Genomic DNA, 19,762 nt, shown 5'->3' on the forward strand with positions numbered 1-19,762 from the left:
ATTATTGAACTACCATAATAAAGCAAACGTTTCATTGAATTCCTAATTTCATCCTACGTTGAGGATGAGACGCACCACAGCAGATATAAAGTTCAAATTAATTTTCCATGAAAGAAATATTACACCGAACTCGATCGCCCCCCTCCGCGATAACACCGACCAACATTACTCGCACAGACTGTTTTTAATATCTTCAATAGATACTGCTCACTCGCTATAGATACTTTCGTGCTGCTATTTATGGCACAAAGTTATCCCACAGCTCGCTGGTAACAATCCGACCCGAAGGATGCAGCTACGCTATTACGCTGTATTTAAGAGATTCGCGTAAAACGTGGTGCACCAACCGAACCAAGCGAACGCCGTGGAACGTTCCGCGACGGTACTGATAAACTGAAGCAGCTCGCTATTTCAGTTAAAACATCAATTTCCATTTCCTAATCCACACATTTATGTGCCACCGTTTGCACTAACGCTCGCATTTCAACCTTGTCTATATTTCCTGTTCTCAATTCCATTTCCCCTACATCAGCTTAAAGTCCAAATGCGTATGTGTGTTTGTGTGATATGAAGATTTATGGAACTGTTGAACCGTGTCGAACACAGCGGCTAAAGGACAGGAAGTGGGCAGACGTAGAAACGAGCGCGAAAATGCTCATCTAAATGCTCTTAAAGAAATGATTCCTTGCGAAGAAGAAACAAAAATATGTAAGAAATCTTCAAGGAATGAGTGTAAAAACGCAACCGGAAGCGACAAGATATCAGCGAAAGATCCCCCATTTCCATCTGCCATCAAGTTGGCTGAAATCTTTTGCCCGTAGTTGCTGCTTGGGTAAGGATATATCCTCCCGATCCGGATGCTTAAGCAGCAGACGCTAAGACACCACGGAACATATGTAGCTCTGGTCTGGACGTGCAGTGAATGAACGGGTGAATTGAATCTTGTCTCGGTGTAACCTTCCCACCGTCTTGAAGAAAAAGTGTGTCATCCACATACATACAATCGGGATAGCAAAGCCATGAAGGACAGCTATGCTTCGACGGAAGGATCTTTTCCTCAAGGTGATAGAGATTCATTTATCTGCAACTTCCGTATCGATGTCTGGTTGATGTTCGTGTCACTTTAGGTTGAAATGTGTCTTCCTGATGCATGACAAGGAGTCCCGGAAGTGGTACTTTGTTTTATGGTGGTTTCTTATCCTTATATTTAGTGATAGTATTTGCTAGAAAGAAATAATGGAATAAATTATAAAGTTTCTTTATAGTATATTTTACTATTTATTTTTGTGTAGAATAACGAGGCCCTTTTTTACTTATTTTTACCAAGGCACAAGGACACTTAACGAAACAAAGGAATTTAGTTTATTTTTAGTGATGGAAACCGAATGTTTTCTAGCACTGCTACTCTCCAGTAGGTGGCGCCACTAAAAGAAGCATCAAAAGCGTCGGGACAACTTATTTATATTACTATTTCGTGATTAATTTTGTGCTATATTAAATAATTTTCGCCCCTAAAATTTTATTAACATAAATGCCGTGAATGAAGGGAAGTGTAAAAGGTTTTTTATTCTTTTCTCTCTAGAAACTTATATCAGTTCTAAGCTGTTAGTCCCTGATCTTACGTAAACATCTTCACTCTGGAGGAAATCTTCTTCCATGCGTCAATCATTGACTCACTAACGATGCTTCCAACGGCAAACAATCAAAGTCCATCAGCGGGCGCGTCTGTCTGTGTGTGTGTGGAGGTATTTGGACGTAAAAAGTGAATTGGTGTCAATAAATAAATACATTTCCGCACATTGCTCTTACACTTAAGGAATGATACGGGCCCACATTTACGGGGATGGAAATGTGACCATGTACGTATTGATGTACCTATTGATTTTCTCCCTCTCAACCGCGAGTGTCTTATATGACAAGGAGATAATGGACATAGAAGACGAAACAAAAAAAATGATACTATGTTTTGATGCTATCAGCATCATGAACGACAATACACCTCTGCCCGAAAATCCTCTAGCTGAACGTGAATATTATTTATTGAATAGCAACCCCCGTAAAGAAGCAATAAAATCGAATCCTTAACATGAAATTCAATCCCAACGCGGTGGTTGTGATTTCGTGCGATAAAGAATATCGTACGGTGAGGGAAAATTGAGCACACAAAAGGAAGCTGACGGTAGAGACAAGACATTTGTTTACTTGCCCGTTCCGTACCGAAATGTGCACACCTTGTTTCGGGTAGATTGCTTATTTTGTGCGTATTAGCATTCATATTAACACTTGTTTTCTGTATGTATATGTAGCATGAATAACGTTACCACATGCCTATTAAACGGACCTGGTGTTGGTGGGGGAAAACCTTCTTGGGCTTGTGTATCATGAAGATTTTGACGTCGTTGTGTATTTTGTGCAAAACGTGCAACAGACCGAAATATGAAGACCGTGAAAATTCGCTGATATTGTAGTGTGTATCGAGCGTAAAACGGAATGGAAACATCGTGGAGAAATGGAGAAAGTTTGCGTTGTTTTTAGGGGGGCGTTTTTTTGTACATACGCTATCCTCTCAATCCAAACAAGTGATCGATTTTTTGCTATCGACCGTTCGGTTGGTTCGTTTCGATAGATGAAGTTTTTACGGTTCTTGGTAGCCTGAGCCACAAGCAAACAAAACAAAAAATCACCCAACAAATACCTGTCCTAAACATGCCTGCACCAAGTGTTCTTGAGACGAGCGGAGATAAAAATGCAAAAATTCACCCAAGTATTGAGGGAATGTTGGTTTTTTTGTTCTAGCTACGTTCCAGCATCGTCCTCGTTGCTTTAGTTATTTACAGGCATTTTTCCAAAAACTTTCATCGAGGAGAAAAAGAATTCATCGTGTGAGAAAATCTAATCTAACCCAATCACACATCCGTCCCAGCGATTCGACAACGACACGACACGAGAAAGATCGTAAAAGAAAATGTCAATTTTCGCTCCATCGCTACGAGCTAAAACCATGAACGCGGGCGAAAGGAGCTGTTCGATTGGATATCACTGATGGGTGATGAGCTTTTCAATGGAAATGATGAAAAAATGGCTCATTTTTGGCTTCATTTTTCGTACAATTCAATCTCATATTCTCGATCACTTGTAAGCTATTGCTGTAAATTAGTTAAAGGGAAAACCGAACATATCTTCCAATGTTTTGCTTTCGTTAGAAGCTGAGCGATGTTTTTATTTGCGCTCTTGTGAGTTTCTGTGATTGTGGATTTGTGTGTAGGGGAGACTCATTGGGATAGCTTGTAACATTTCGTCTAGCCGTCTGAAATGGCCATTGAGTTGATATTTGAAAAGTTTCCATTCGCGACGGTAATATCTTTCGTATGAGACGCTGCGTATCGAACGAGAACGGGCAGAGAAGTTGTGCAAACTCAATCAAACTTTGAAGCATGATAAAAGTTTTCAACAATCACCGAATGGTGATTAGAAATGTTAATCTTACAGCATAAATAATAAAAAAAAACGAACGAACGAATGTCCCTACCATTTTCATAATTTCGTATACTTTATTTATTACCTCATTGAAAATGTGTTCTTAATGTGCGATTTCTCATCTAATGTGTAAAGTGGCTTTCAGCAGTGTTCAGAAAAAAGGGAATTTTTATCCACAAACATCTGGCTGTACCAAATAGCTTTGGGTGTTTGTCTTCGAACCATCTGCAGAACTTTGTGCGAGTGACAAAACGATTCTGGTAAAATTTGATGTGTTAGATCCGGCGGCAAATTAAATTTATTACTCATTTATCAGGAAATCGAAAACCAATCCTGATGGCTTTGGATGCTTCTCTTAATTACATTTGATCTTGGTGATTGGTTTTTGTTAGCTGTTTATTCTAGTAGTCACCCAGGAAGGGTGAAAAAATCGAATACAGTTGAGAAGAATACTCTCTACGGGAGTTCAAACAACAAACCAACAAACGATAACATTCCTTTCCCCAGTTTTCGTGTTTGAAATGGACAAATAGCTGTGGCCAGCATACAAACACGCAAGCAAGAAAACATCCTTCAAGCTGAATCCTTCAACGTTTCAATCATCTTGAACACAAGCACACACACAATCTTCGTCTATCCTCGGTTTAAGTAATTGGACAGGACGATTCAACCTTTTCAAGCTTATAACCAACTTGATGGATACGTTGAGCAACGTTTCGTTGCACCTGATAGTCCGCTAACGGGAGCACAGGTGCTTCTTGACGTTTCATAAATCAACGGAAAGACCCATTTGATACGAGAGCTTTTTCCCTGGAAAACTCGACCCCGGCTTCGATGGATTATCACACATCAGCACACGAAACAATTGAAATATATCAACCACCAATCCGCGGCTTGAACTGACGAGGAAATTCATTCGCAGAAAGAGTGATCCGAGATGAAAGAAGAAATGATTCTAATGGAAATGGAACTTTCCCTCAATTTTACTCTTGCGAGTTGAATAAGGAGGGAAAATTGTGCCAACTCCTTATTGGCCTTCTTTTTTAGTTTCCTTTTTTTTTCTTTATAAAATTGAGATGTTTTGATTACACAACAAGCTTCATTATCAGCGATGTGTAATTTATTCCAAAAGCACCATCGATGCTTTCCCCACAACAATAGCCAATTGCACCACACAAGAAATGGAAATTGATTTCATGAAGCTCCGTTTCTTGCTCTTGCGTTCTTTGTTCAATTTGCTCCATCGACAGGACCCATTTCTGCGGGCAATTGTACTTTCTTCGATTGTAAGCACAACAATCTGCTACCTGTTTGAGATGGAAATTCTGCCCTCAATTCCATTAACCGAACCATTGCCAGTACCAGTCTACTAAACCCCACGACGACATTCGGTTGTTTGTTGTGGATCACAAGAAGCCGTTCGGAATTCGATTACGTTTGTACGTGGTTTTTGCGTTTGGCGTATTAAACACACATCCACGGTACGATATAACCTTCTAACCGCTTCACATGTCACAACAAACAGTCAAACTGATGAAATCCGTACAGTGGTTGTACCGTCAAACACCGTGCGCCATCGATCGCGATAGCATAAAGCAAAAGCTTTCCCGACTGCAGCTTTCTTAACGAACAAGGAAATGTACAAATCCCGGAAACGAACCAACCGGATAGTCACATCAACGCATTGTGTGTTTATATAAATATATACGCTAAGGCGAAGATTAAAGGCAGCCAAACCTTGATCCAGTTTCCGTTTGATCCTTACGTTGTTGGCCTGGCGGTGAAGTAATTCGGGCAAGTACCAAGCACATTATCCGAGTACTGTTCCATTCCGCAAACGCTCTAGGATGTTGTTCTCCGGTACAGTGGTCGTTGTCTTTTTTACTTCTCCTCCAACTTCGCCACATAACCCTAATGGTGGCATAACCATCTTTCGCTATCATTATTACGTGCATTGTTATATACGTCTTGTAAAGTAGAAAGTAAAAGGACAAAGCGATAGCAAAGGACTTATTTTATTGTTGTTCGTCAGTTTCAGCATATGTCAGTACGGTAAAAGTTATCATCATGATTAGCCGTCCGTGCCCACAACATCACCATCTTTCTCATCAATATTAACGCACGGCATTGAGCATGTAATGCGAAAAAAAAGAAATGAAAAGATGAACAACTTTACAAAAGTGAAAAGTGCTTCGTAAGGTATGTGAAGATGAGATGATACACGCATAACAAAGCACTCAAACCGGAGATAATTAAGTGGTTAAATACTTTTACACTGATACCGTGGTGGTTTTGCCTTTTCTTACCCTTTTCAACATGATTAAGAGTACCAATGAAACATCGATGTAAAGTTATGAAATTTTTAAAACTTTATATCATATCGACCGGAATTTATACATTTATTTATTTTGAAGTTTATTAGTCAAGTCTTTAAACTCAAACATGAGTTACTGTAATATGTTAGTAATATTGTAATAAATAAATATGCCATTTGTTTATAAAAGTATAAAGATATTTATAAAAGTAGCTATAAGTATGTATCTCTTTTTCTGACATTTTAAAATATTTTCCAATATCTTTTCACGGAAAAATAAATGTAAGTATCACATCACAAATTTGAAGATTCATTTAAAAAAAAAAGCAACATCCATTACTTCAGCTACAGTTTCAACATTTGCATTTCATCAACCGGTTGAGCAGAACAAAACAACCACACTAAAGTGAAACTGATCCATATCAAAACACTGAAATTGAGAAAAAAAGAATCCTTCACATATTCAGCAAACAATACGACCTCAAAACGAGCTGCGAAAACCTATCGAAAATCTGCCCGCTGCTGTCCAAATCTCCTTCCCGCATCACCGGTTTGTACCATATTTTGCTTAACAGATAAATTCGCGCTTTCCATAAGTTAGGTCTACACCAGCGTAAAGGAAGCAAAGAAGGCTAATCGCATTACCATAACGTTGCCTCGTATTTTCTCATCAGTTCTATCAGGACGGGACCTCAAAGATTGTCTCCTTTCGGTTACGCTCCACAAGCAACAGTAGCAGCAGCGCTGGTTGAAGCCTGCTGGGCCTGATTTAGATTCCACCGGTTCGACAAACATACCGGGCCAGGGTATCGCACAAACACGCTCGTGCACATTCGGTACAGTAAATGATCGAACCAGAATCACATAAAACGCAACTGTTTACCCGGTTTTTGTGACCCTGGTAGTTGCCTGCTGCCACGAAACATTCCGCAATGGTGTGTCGCTACGACCAGCTCCGGGGTACTAAATTGCATTCCTAATCTTCTACGTAACTCCCGGTTCGTGTGAGCACGAACTGCGTCGGTGGCTGTGGTACGGTATGCTATCACCAGTGCCGTAGCAAGGTTAGTTCCGGATGCAGCCGAGTGCAATAATGTCATGTAACGCGAGCGCAAAGCTAATACCGATCTACACTTTGATCCTTTTCTCGTACGGCGTGGCGGATGGTGTTCGGATAGCTGCTCTGTCTTTGTGCGGTCGTGTTTGTGTGTGTGTCATCGGATGTTGGAGACTAGCGAGGATGCTTCTTTCACTGCTGCAGTAATGCGGCACTTGTAAGCCTTACGGTCGTAAGTACGATAAAGCTCGTAAGTTCATGAGGTAAGATTAGAGCTGTTTTCGGGAGGTCAAAGTGAATTGAAATAGAAGAAGGATCGGGCGGCACATTTTGTTTATGAGAAAGGCAAGGGTAAAGGTTAAGGGGGAGCAACATATTAAATATGTTTCATTCAGCCATAATGGGATATTGAAAATAAGGTAATCGAAATTACAGTACTACAACGTGTGATGTGATGTTTGGTGATTTTTGGTGCCGTGACCAGGATTATCCCATACATTAGAATTCTGTTATCGATTATTGCAAATAAAAAAAAAGCCCTGAATATTGAAATTGATTTAATTTCTTCAAAAACGTATTTCTTATTTTATTACCAACGAAACTGTCAAAGATGTGGGCTGGAATATTTTTGAACGATTGCACATCAACACTGCAAGCAGCACGTTTAAAATAAAAGACAAAAAGCAACAACAAAAAAATACACAACTTATGTTGTTCAGTGGATCCTTGTTATCTTCCGCTTTTCAAAGGTGAGGAACAAAAAGAGCAAACTAAATTTCCTACCCAATTCCGGTCACTCGGTACGTGACGGGATGATCCGCCTTGGCGAAGAGTGTGACAGCAGCAGCTGAGCAAAGTAAGCAGCGGCAACTGTATCTGTATCAAGAAACTGTGGCAAAACAAGCGTGTCTAGCTGGATTTCCTCCATTATGCAAATCATTATCATCACCAGTCGCTAACATCATCATTATATCCACCATACAGCATGGTGCTCTGCGCACCTTCCCGCCCTACATCTGTCACCTTTTGTCCCACCATCCATTCATATTCATATTCCAGCGGTGTGCAAAGTCCATTAGAGAATGGGTGAGTCTTTTTTTTCTCGCTCCTTTTTATCACCGATGTGTACTGTTGCTGATATGATTCTGCTTTCCGAAGTTTCGTTTCCTCGTGGGTGATATGTTGGGCCCGGTACCTGCACCCTCGCGGTACCGAACGCTAATGCAAAATGCGGCGATGTAGATGATGATGATAATATTCCACATGTCACCCGTTTATCAAATTGTTTCCATACGCACCGTAGCGCGAATTGGCCTACATATGAATCGGCTGATCGTACCAAGCGGGTCACATCTTGCAAGAATTGAGGAAGCAACATACGCGATATCAGCGATGCCCGCTCATCTTCACACTGACGAACGCATGCGGTACAATATGAGTAATTTATTAATTTGCCATTCGAGCTCTAGGCACCACGAGTGTGTGAGAGTGTGGTACATGTTGAGGAGTCTAACATCTAAGTACGAAGTAATAAAAATGTGAAAGCATAAATGAGAACCCTCCAACACGCTAGCTGTAGCCCGCTACGGGAGAAGTTAATTCCGACGAACAAAGAATTCCCTATCCCTATGCCGTAAGGGTTTTTGCCGACGTAATGCCAATTCATCAGTAGGGCAGAATGATTTCCCATCACATAAAATACAAGCAGAACCATAGAACGGGAAAGCATTCGTGCAAATCTGCCTCTTGTTTTTCCTTCTCGTCCCTTCTTTTCATTCATCGGCTTGATGAGTCGATGAGAGTTTTTCTTCTGGCGAAATGTTACGCCATCAAATAGTCACACATATTCAGCACAGTCGTCACAGGTGCAAGCCGTAGTACAAGGACTCTTCTCTAATGGAAAGACAACAATTAAACGGTGGCAATGATCGGGCCCACAGCAGACAATCTCAAGGAGAGAATGGCTTACCTTTCACTCAGAGGGAACTATCATCCTAATTGAATTTGTTTGCTTCCATATTTGCTTCCCTTTTATTGCCACTCTCACAGCCCTCAAGAGCCTCACCAGTTAGCGTGAAATTGTGGACAAATAAAACCAGATGACATGATTGAGGCTTGCTTTTTTCACACCCCAAGAAAAGCGGCTACGAGTAACCTTTCTCTCTTCCAGACAACAAAAAAAACTAGCTACCGTTATTCGACATGTTCCAGTACCGGTGTCAATTACTTCTAATAATCGGAAACAAGAATCCTCTTGGAGGGCGAAATTAGTTTCGCGTACGATCGCTATAGCAACATTCTCCACATTTCCAGACGATCGCCATCAAAACGATGTCAAAACCGATTAGTGCGAGAAGCGTTTCATCGGTCTGGTCGGTCGGCAGATCATAATGCGGCAGCTAGTATTTTAATAATCGCTCTTACCACAACTATTCCTAACTCCGTACGATCGTTCGTGCTGTAATGCGCTTGAAAAGTATGCAGCCTTGCGGAATGTTTCGCTTGCGTCTGGCTCTGGTACACTGTACTGGGAATGTTACCCCAACAAATCACCATTCACCTGTGGATGATGAGGAGGAAAAATAGAACATCAGTTATAAATGCGAAGAAAACAGGGAGTCCATTTCAATTTGTTACCCATGCTCCCAACAAACTGCCAGCGAGGTCTCCGGTAGGTCAGTACTGTCACGGGACTCTTACTCTAGTGTCGGAAGCCACTCAACGGCTGGTGCGCGATGTGTCAAATCTTTCCTCTTGCACGATCACTTCCAGGAAGCGATGATCGAGATCACGCTTCACGTGCTTTCATTTCCACTTAAACATCAGCACGAGACGGGCACTGTGCGTTGGAGCTGTTTCTTCAACTTCATGGTTCACTTGTGGTCCCTTTCCGAAGTCACTGCGTTTAACTGTATACCCGTTAAATGGCTGTGTGTGTGTGTGAAATCTTGCTTTTTTATTTTGACAGTCTACAGGTCAAGCACTGTCAAGATGCCGGTACAAAGTGATTCTTAGGATCCCTCCTCTGTATCCAGGAAAAGAAGAGAAACATACGGAAACAAATTATGAGTAATTTAATTATCCACTAGAACTCCGAAGCTACACACGGTCACGCAAAAGTGTCATAAATCTAGGTTAACTGGACTTTCTTCTTCTCTAGTTCATATCGAACTGATTAGGCACCAGCCGAAAATGGACGACACGCTAGAATTCGCTAATGAGCCAAGGTGGTCCGATAAAGTGGAGCACCCGTATCCGTTGGCCGATGTGCTCCAACAACATAAAACGCGTGGAAAACAACAGAACGACAGAACATGGAGGAGAAGAACCGATTACTTTATGCTCAGCCTAGTTCACCACACACAGCCAGTAAAATCTCATACCTTTCACTATTCTCGGCACTGATCAACACCTCACAGTTAGAGAGAGAGAGAGAGAGAGAGAGAGAGAGAGAGAGAGAGAGAGAGAGAAGAAATAAGAGAAAGAGCATAAGGGTGAAAAAATGACTATGGCAAATGGAAAAGAAAGAACATCAAAACTATTCGCGTACTACGAAGGCCACGTATATGGCCGGCATTCTCTTCAGCCACTGTTAGTGGAGCTGTTAGTGAAATTCTTCCACTACGTGTCCCCGGCAACAATCTCCGGCCACCGGAGAGATAACACCAGCGGCTATCTTATAAAAGACGCTTCAAACTATACTCATCTTCTCAGTGCGTGAGATTCCGACCAAACGGCTGGACAAAGTCTCTAGACGCTGGAGCCCCTCTAACAGATACGAAGATCAAGTGAAAAACGGAACTGGAACCAAAAACAAAAAACAAAGACAACAACTCCAACTGTGCAGATTTAGCGAACGAATAATTGCTCCACACGAACTCTTGAAGCAAGCTGCCCCAGGCACGTGTAGCAGCGCAAAGGGGTCGGGTGTGATTTGTGGGTTTGCTGAGTCAGCATCGAATCGCGATCAAGTTGATCGATCGATCGACCTGTGTGATACACCTTCCCCAAACGATTCCCAACTTCTTCACCATCTCGCGTATGATCTCTCGCTCTCTCGCATTCTTTAGGGTCTGCATCTCTCGCACTGGAACCGTTTGGAAGGCTTAAAGACTGGTACGATCTGGTCGCGATCAATCATTGACTCGCGAACCTGCCTACTGGACTGTGGTGTTTTTTCCTCGTCGCTAGACTGTTTTGCCGATTGTCTGCGATTGCCGTGAAAGCAGTGGCAGTGGTGTGCTAGTGTCAAGTTTACCGTGACGTGACGTTTTGAGAAGTCGCATCCGCCAGCAGTGAGTGATTTGAGGAATTTTTTAACTGTGTCCAAAGTTTAGTGCCTAAAATCGCCAACACGATGAAGTGGATGATTCTGAGCTGTTTGGTCATCATCACCATGATGATGGATGCTGGCGGTAAGTAGGTCCTCCGGGATACTACTGTCTAGGGGATTTCATTGCATGCAACATCATCAACGATCGCCATCTTAGAACTTAAACCGATCGCACTAGATATCATTAGTCACGGGTTGGAAAAGTGTTTTGAATGTGCATGTCGTACTATCCTCAAACCATCTGTACATACATCGCACAGCCTTTGTGCAACTTCCCTATCCGCGTGCATGTCTGTGTTTTGCGAGTGTAAATAGTGTTTTGTGTAATTAGTGCGTCCTCTATCTGTTCGTGTTTAGTGTACATATGCTATCTTTATGATCTACGTCATTTCATCTCTATCTTTCACGGTGCAATTTTACATCTTCTCTGTCTATCTGTCAATTATTTTCTTACGGTGACTTTCTCCAGCATTTGTTTAAATACGTTTTCGCATAGAATTTTCATCTCACCAACCAACTCCTTCCTTTTGCGAATGTAAAATATTTCCCATTCCCAACGTACACCAGCTGTGGTCGATTGAATTAGAAGTGCATCGAAATTGCTAAATTTACAACCGCTCCTTATCGCATCATCTATCATTTGCACTTCCATCTTTTAGCAACTTTTTAGATTTTTATACCGCTGTTTAGGGAAATATGTTGTTGTGCGAAATTTCGGCCGCTCGAGTTCGGCACACCGATCGGATGGAGGGAAGGGAGTTGGTGGAAGTTAGCAACATTATAATGATGTTCCGCACAGGGAAGTTAAAATTTATTGAACTATAACAGTATGCCGGCAGCACACGCCGGTAAGACACGTTATGATGATAGATGCGAACGATGCCAACCGGAAGGTTACGGTAATAACTCATACGCAACGCTCGTAAAACACGTGTTAGGAGAAGTTATTTGAAGCTTCCTTCTATGATATACACAATTTTTTGTTTTGTTTTGCCGCGTTATAACAACCGAGCTTTATGCTGTGGCTTTATGTTCCCAAAAAAGGACAAAGCAGATTACGCTTCACGAATCGTCTTTCATCTTGATTTACTGTGCGCCTGTTTTGTAAATAGATTGTATCGGTTGTTATTTTGGGTGATGAAATATCTCTGCCTCCCAGCGCAATCGATTTGCTAATGTATCGTCTGTTTTGATGGAATTATTTCTTTCAACTCCTTCTGTTGAGATGGGGAATATTACTGTTTCACGCAAAATAATTTCCGGTCCACACTACAGTGAGAGAAATAGCTATAAGTGTGTGATGTTTTTTTTGTGAGATATTATAATGTTCTGTAAAGAAATGTAAAGTATGCCATTGTGATATGCCCGATCTTAAGTTCACTTCACCAGTCTATTTTTAGAAATCAAGCTTTATTTTCTTTGAAATGTGATAGATATATTTTTTTAATTATTTGATGCTATATTTTTATCTGTATTTTTCAAAATTTGCATGAACAAAATATTAATTTGAAATTTTTAAAATTAGATGACCTATAACGATTGCTACCACTGTAGAAATCTCAGCAAAACGAGAACAGAGTTAAATTTTTGGCACCATTCAGCACCATTACACGCCATTCATTCGTGAAGGAAACTGTACGGGAATCAATTGTTTCGTTTTTGCTTTTTTTTGTTACTGACTTCTTTTACAATTGATTTGTGTTGGTGAACCAGGAGATGATCATGAGTGTGTGATTCCGGCGTTGTAGATATTGCAGAAATGATGCTATTACACCGTCCAATCGGATGAGCTGTCTTATTACCGATCGACACGGACAAGGTCATCTTACCGTGCAAGTAGAGATCGGTCGAACCGATGATTCATGTCAATGTACCGACTCATAACGGCTTCGCATGATATTTAACGACGAGCGCCAAGTGGAAGGTGGGAAGGTGGACGAAAACGATACATCAAATCAAGATGAATATTTCATCCAACAGTTTCGTGACGTGACCTAACGGTTGGAATGCAGACAGGGGAAGAGCTGCAAAAAAACCGCCTTAAAAGCGTACTCAATAGGCTAGGTCCATCTTATTTCCTGTTGTTAAAACTAGTTAATAACCACACTAATCTGTTACGGGGTGGGTATCTGTTTTTTTTTTGCTGGTGCGCTTCGATAGACATGCCATTCCGTTGTTGCAGCCTTGTGTCTTACCAAGGTCGTATATTTATGGCTGCAGGCTGATTCGAAGCAACGTTGGCACAGAGTATTGTACCGCAATTGTTGTGATCGTGCCGTCTGTGATTCGTTAAAAAGCACATGGAATATTTATATATTTTGTATGCTTTTTATATAGTATCTTTTATTTATTGAGGGAATTAAAATTTCTCAATTAAGATTCTATTTACGACCGTATTGGTCAAGTAGCTTTTGCTTAACTAAAACTTCAATCCGTTGAGCAAGAGTTTTATTATTTTTACCCCACGGAACACTAGCAATACCCGGTGCTTTGAGAATGAATTTCTTTTTATGCTTAAAATGATGATTCGCTAAATGTTCTTTTTTTTTCGTCCATGTGTGTGTGTGTGAAGTGCTACGAAAGAACAGCAAAGAACTCAAAACTATAAAAAACCCTTTCCCAGATCGGTGCCCGATAATTAGCCTCCCCCGGGGCCAGACAGGCAGAGCAGGAAGCTCATTTTCTTCCCAACACTGACCACCATTATTGCGTCAAGCGGACGGGCAGTTTTTCGCATCAATTCTCGCCGGACCATCCGAACTCCAGCGTACGGCGAACGACACGGTTGCCATGGTCACGAAAGCTTCATAAAAGCAAAACGCGTTACCTGCCCATGTTTTGCCGGTTTCGCGAAACTACAGCCAGCGCCAAGCGTCTGTTTTGGTCTTTTTTTATTTTTATTGCTTGCATTCCCCTGTTTTGCTTACCACTTTTTGGACTTATTTTTTTGTTTGATCCACCCAGCATCCATGGGCAGATCTACACGGCACGGAAAGCTCAATAAAAGCGAGCGAAATAAAGTTAAAACGCAAACCTAAACATTGGCCACACCGTTCGCGGACGCGCATTAAAAACGGTAGAACTGTGCGGAATAATTAGCAAAACAACGGCAGTGGCTTCTTGTTTTCCTTTCATTTATGCTCAACCGGGGTAGAAGTAGTGGTACGGGAACAGAGGTGTGGTGAAAGATGAGACAAGATCGTAGCATCGAGAGCATCGAGAGGTTTAAGAGGCAAACATCAAGAACATCGAACGAGCTTGGCCGGTCAATGGCTTAGCCTTCTAGTGCGAGCACAAGATTATAGTTACGGTTACGGTGACCAAAGGCCCATGTAAGAGGCTGCACAAGTGCACAAGTTCGAACACGGTGCGCTTGATAGTACGTCGTAGCGAATCGGCACCATTTCTGCACGGTGCCCTAACTGAGCGGCTTGCCCTAATGGGTACGGCAAATGGTGATAAATTTTCACCCTAATTTGACCGCCTGGCATATCACTTAGGAGGGCAATTACATTATCCCGAAAAGCAATCTTCCCCCAAAACGATAGAAGCGCCACGATAGCGAAGTTGATTGTCTTTGGACAGCGGTACACTACTATCGCCAATCTGAGAAATACAGTGTGTTGCATAGTTTAAAGTCAAATTTTAATTTTAAAATAATTTAAATAAAAATATATAGCTAAACCTAATAATAAACCTAGAAAAGGACAAAATATTTTGAAAATAATGATTGAGTTATGAAATTAGTTATCAAAATTATCTTTTTCTATTTAAAAGGTAATATAAAACCAACAAATATTTTTTTAATTTAACTTACCAATTCAATTAGAAATGGTTTCGTCTGGGAATCATCTAGGTTTAGGTTGCAATTTTGAATAATTTGTTTTTGGTTGTTCGGTACTATTATCATGACGTGACCTAAACATTGGAGCTGAATGATTCTAATACACCCTGTAATAGTAGGACCAACACATGATTGTCAAAATGTTTTTTTACAAATTGTGGTAAAAACCTACAACTTTGCCCTACATACTGTACGCTTAGAACGGGTTTGAGGCTCCCATGGAACATGGTTTTGCGTCCAGATTTTGCCACCTCAAACTGCAATTCCGCGTATGGACGATTTAGTACAGGGTGTAAGACTTTTATTTTTTGTTTTAACGCATAGCAAACACTTATTTTACAAAATAAAACCTAGCTAGTAAAACATGCAATGCGTGCCCACAAAACAGTTACGGACCTGAACCGACAAGCCCTCGCAGGAAACGCCATTGACCAACGTCCAGGTGACGCGGCTCGTTAACTCGATCAAGCATTCTTACACACGAACAGCAAATAAAACGACAAACAAAAAGCCACCAAATGAAACCGGTTCCAGCTGACCGGTGTCGATTATATGGCCTCACCGTTGCATTCCACGATGCATTCGGGACTGATTTTATTTCCAACCCATTACGTTGATGGGCAATTTTTATTGTCCCCCTTGCTGCTAGTGCAGACACACACACAACTGGTTCAAAAAGATGGGTACTTATTACCCATACCCACTCATCCGCGGTTTGCACTCCCGATTGGTAAAATGCGCATATGTGCAGTGTGTAAATTATTCCACCGAAAGAATAACTTACACTTGTGATCCACACTTTTGCACTAGGTAGACTTCCTGCAAAAACTGCACCACAGTCGGAAGTAATGTGAGCTTTATCGTGGTTGGAATTTTCCGCCACCGGTGCATGTGGGCACACACACACACACACCCCCGATGTGGTCAATGTCACCCGATAGGGGGAGTTAACCCACCCACACGAACGGTGCAATCTAATGCAAATGGTTCACATCGATGCATTTTGCGCAGCAGCAGCGATCGCTAAAAACTGGTTACGGTTTGCGCATTATTTTTAGTTTCCTTTATCACACAAAACAAGTCCTCATGTTCCCCTAAGCGGTGGGTAAAGGAATCGAACTTACGTATGCGGGTAGAATATTCTATCCCCCCCCCCTCTCATCAAGCCGGGTGGGCGTTGGTTTTGCGGGAAATAAACTAGTTTCACGATCGATCCGTTGACTCCACACCCTTGAAGGCCACACGAGGGCACCAGGTCCCACGAAGGGCGTATGCTTTTATTTTTATTGCTTGATGCAAATGATCACATTTCCATGCAAACCGCGCACACCGTGGGGACAAGCTAATTGATTGATTGTACAGGATTTTATTTATCAACAGTCGAAGTGGAGTGCTAATAAGCATTATCATTCCGGTTTAGGGCAGGAAATGGAACACTTTTTTAAAGACGAAATACTAACCTGAACCTGATAATGTTTAATAGGCTGCTCTATTGGTGCACGTACATCAGTACGATCAGTTGTGCAGCGTTGGAATTTACCATGAAAAATATCTATTCTATTAAATGCTTTACCATAAAGCACGATGTTCGTGATCGACCAACTCATAACTTAAGGGTAAAACGTTGGGCAAAAGCTACTGTAGCTGTAAGCTACAACACCACAACTAACGGTGTCCCGCACATGGAAGAATGATCGCAGAACCATTTAGGCGTCAATTGAGTGATCCACACAATGGTTATTAAATTGAGACCCGCTAAATAGAATTGCAACAATTTAACCACCGTTACCGGTTGACCGGTGCAAGAATTACGAAGTCAAAAAGGAAGTGTAAAGCAAAAAAACCAACGTTCTTTACGATCATGTCATACTACCATGCGCGGCATGATGACGCCATGTACGTTTCTACTTAGTTCCAATAAACGTCACGTCGATCGACGAAAGACGTCACTTTACCGACCGGTGCGATGTGTTTTAAAAGTGTGTCCGAAAATGATCATCATTCGCTGGGGTTGTATGTGTCCGTACCAACAGCCTTACACACCAACGTTCCTGTGGAGCACTACATTAACGTTTTTATGAAATCATGTTCTTCATCATCATTACCGTGGCCATCATTATCATCATTAGTGCAAATAAAATTTCTACCCCGGGTCGGTGACTTTGTACCGGACATTTGCGGGAAGGTTCTGAGAAGAACGTTTACGAGGTTCGCCTTCCATTGTACCGCTTTAATCTTTCTTCAAAAACCTCTTCGTGGTTGATCGACGTGGACGTCTTTGTGCAGGTAGTTTTCGCATTTTGTATCATCGAGTCCGGTAAAGAATTCATCATACAACAATCAATCTCGATTCGATCTAGGTAGAATGACTTGGAATTCTTTGTAATCGAAGATTTCTTTATGTTGAGCTTTTCCGCCTAGAACTACACCGTACTATTTTTTTTGCACACATTGTACATTCAAACTCCCTTTCATACACACCTCGATACCTTTATCTTCACTTCCATTAACTCACACACTCACTTACTCGATGCATGATTCACTAAAAACTGAACAGTTACCTAAAACAAATGTCATAGATGGCTATCTGGATCAAGATGTAACAGCATCCTTTAGAACAAACCTGATCCTCGATACCATTACATCCACTAGACAGATTTAGAACACAATTTGCAAACAAACAACACTCACACTTCTCACTACAGACGCCGCACCGGGCTATCAGGTGTTGAAGCCTCGGGAAGGTTACGTCCCAGTATACATCCGGCTCGGTGATCAACCACTGGCGGACATTAATCCGGAGCTGGCGGCCGCATTCCGTGAACCAGTAAGTCGGGTCAGTCGTGCTGAACTCGCCCAAGTAAGTAAATCGTTCATTTTTTGTTGTTGTTGTCGTTCCCTTCCCAGCTAACACGATTCTTCTCTCGCCGCGTTTAGGCACTACAAGCTGATCAAGGTGTTGCACATTCGTCCAGCTTGGTCGATTCACACTCCGCTTCGGACGAGCACGAAAAAGTTCTATTGGCAGGTTCGGCCAAAAAGCCGGCGGAGACTGCACCGCCTGCACCTCTCGTCTGAAGGAAGTGAAAGTTACGGGCACAAGATGGCAGTGAAAATGGCATCCCACCACCCACTCACCCACCCGTTATGAAGCTAACCCGGCACAGTTACCCTTTGTGCAAATTAATGCACATAAGCGCACACAAACACACACGCGCGCGTTCAATGTTATTTATTTCGTTACATGCAAAAGAGACGTGTTGTGATTCTTTTTTATTTTTACTAAAATGTCCGCATCGCATACCGATCGAGCATACCAATAATAAAAATGTTGACCGGCGAGCTAACTGACCAAAATGGTGTGTCGTTTTCTATTGTGTTTGTAATCGTTGGAGAACTGAGTTTTGAAATTTGCTTAGACTACATACATTTTCTGAATGATCCATTTACTTCCCCGCCGTCCATTTTAAATGTAGATGCACTGCCTGATAAGTATAAGGACTACCCGAAAAAGGGAGGATACGTACCGGTTTATGTACGCTATCCTAATCAACCGCTTGGTTCGATCAGTCCCGAACTGGCTGCTGCCTTCCAGGAAAGCTCGGGACGAAGCTCCAGGGGAAAGTTAATACAGGTAAAGGAACATTGTGATTTATCTTCCCGTAATGTGCACTAATAAAAGAATCGTAAATTTTCCCCGCCTTTCTTTCGTTTCGTCCTCCCTAGGAACTGAACCGCCCGGTACGCTTCTCGTCCGAATCGAGCAGCGACGAAGAGCTGCGTAATGACATCACCGCAAAGCCAAGGGTGGACTCGATCAGTAGCGAAAGCAACTCACACTCGAACGAATCAATCTCGAACGAGAAGGAAGCAAAGGCAGCAATCAAGCAGCTGCTGAAGGAGATGAGCAAGATCAGCAAGGCTGCCGCCGCAAAGACGAAGAAGGCTTAAAGCCTTGCATCGTACACTATCAAACTACTTCTACTGCCGATTATTTAAAGCAAAAGAATATTTTCACATAACAAACAATGACACTATCCCAACGAGAGAATTTAGGAGACGATACTCAAGGTGTAAAACAAACACTGCCATTATATTTAGACCAGATACAACACTTTCCTCTTGCAGCAGTATGCGTTTAGTTTAGTGAAGATCAAGTGGCTTCATGATACAGTAATAAAAATGATCCAATCTTATTCGGAAATCGTTTTTTTTAGTGATCTTAGATGTTGATATTCGTAATGGAAAGAAAAAAATCAGGAAATCGCATTTTCGTATATTTAGTACAGTAGTACTAAAAACAAATTTTATATGTTTCGTAGATGCGATCGTAGGTCGAGTGTGTGATTTGATAGTTAATATTTTTTTTTTATTTAATTAAATTAAGATGCCAAGAAGATGATCTTCTCACAGTCATACGGTCTAGCCGTTCTAAGTGAAATAAATAAAAATAAGATCTTCTCATTAAATCTAGATGAAACTTACGCCATGATTTAATTAAATGCTTTTGTGTAATAAACAGGTAAGGAGGTCTAAAAATTAGTTTAACAATTTGAACTTAATTTATCCGCTCATCGTATCTCTTCTCGAGCTTTTATCGATTTGTTTTCCTTTTCGCAAGTTTGGCAACATTCCACACTTAAATTGCGTACCCCTGTAACTGAATCGACTAGCTTATTATCACTCAAATTTAACCTTCATCACGAATTATTTCTATTTTAAAAATGGGTTATTCTA

The 19,762-nt window shown here is 41.5% G+C and overlaps 1 protein-coding gene and 1 long non-coding RNA gene across 3 annotated transcripts in view; one reads left to right on the forward strand and one right to left on the reverse strand.

Moving 5' to 3' along the window:
• LOC125762952 (uncharacterized) overlaps window positions 1-19,762 on the reverse strand; it is a 187,904-nt gene that overhangs the window by 115,890 nt on the left and 52,252 nt on the right. The gene's annotated exons all lie outside the window — the stretch shown is intronic.
• Window positions 10,544-19,229, forward strand: LOC125762951 (uncharacterized). Of its 2 annotated transcripts, none has more exons than XM_049425612.1 (3): window positions 10,544-11,263; window positions 18,502-18,659; window positions 18,752-19,229. In XM_049425612.1, exons 1-3 carry the CDS (start codon window positions 11,206-11,208, stop codon window positions 18,974-18,976), a joined length of 441 nt encoding a protein of 146 aa, XP_049281569.1. In that variant the 5' UTR covers window positions 10,544-11,205; the 3' UTR covers window positions 18,977-19,229. The 2 variants fall into 2 exon arrangements, with proteins under 2 accessions (XP_049281569.1, XP_049281570.1); XM_049425613.1 differs by lacking the exons at window positions 18,502-18,659; window positions 18,752-19,229 and adding exons at window positions 17,731-17,885; window positions 17,963-18,382 and having other exon boundaries at window positions 10,555-11,263.

This window comes from Anopheles funestus, chromosome 2RL (assembly GCF_943734845.2).
Source record: "Anopheles funestus chromosome 2RL, idAnoFuneDA-416_04, whole genome shotgun sequence".
NCBI lineage: Eukaryota > Metazoa > Arthropoda > Insecta > Diptera > Culicidae > Anopheles > Anopheles funestus.

What these genes read in the sequence shown, in the direction of transcription:
- LOC125762951 (XM_049425612.1), top strand. Translation starts at nt 11,206, where the DNA reads ATGAAGTGGATGATTCTGAGCTGTTTGGTCATCATCACCATGATGATG. An exon ending in CATGATGATGGATGCTGGCG is followed by an intron (nt 11,264 to 18,501) that starts GTAAGTAGGTCC and finishes TTTTAAATGTAG; the next exon opens with ATGCACTGCCTGATAAGTAT. An exon ending in CCAGGGGAAAGTTAATACAG is followed by an intron (nt 18,660 to 18,751) that starts GTAAAGGAACAT and finishes CGTCCTCCCTAG; the next exon opens with GAACTGAACCGCCCGGTACG.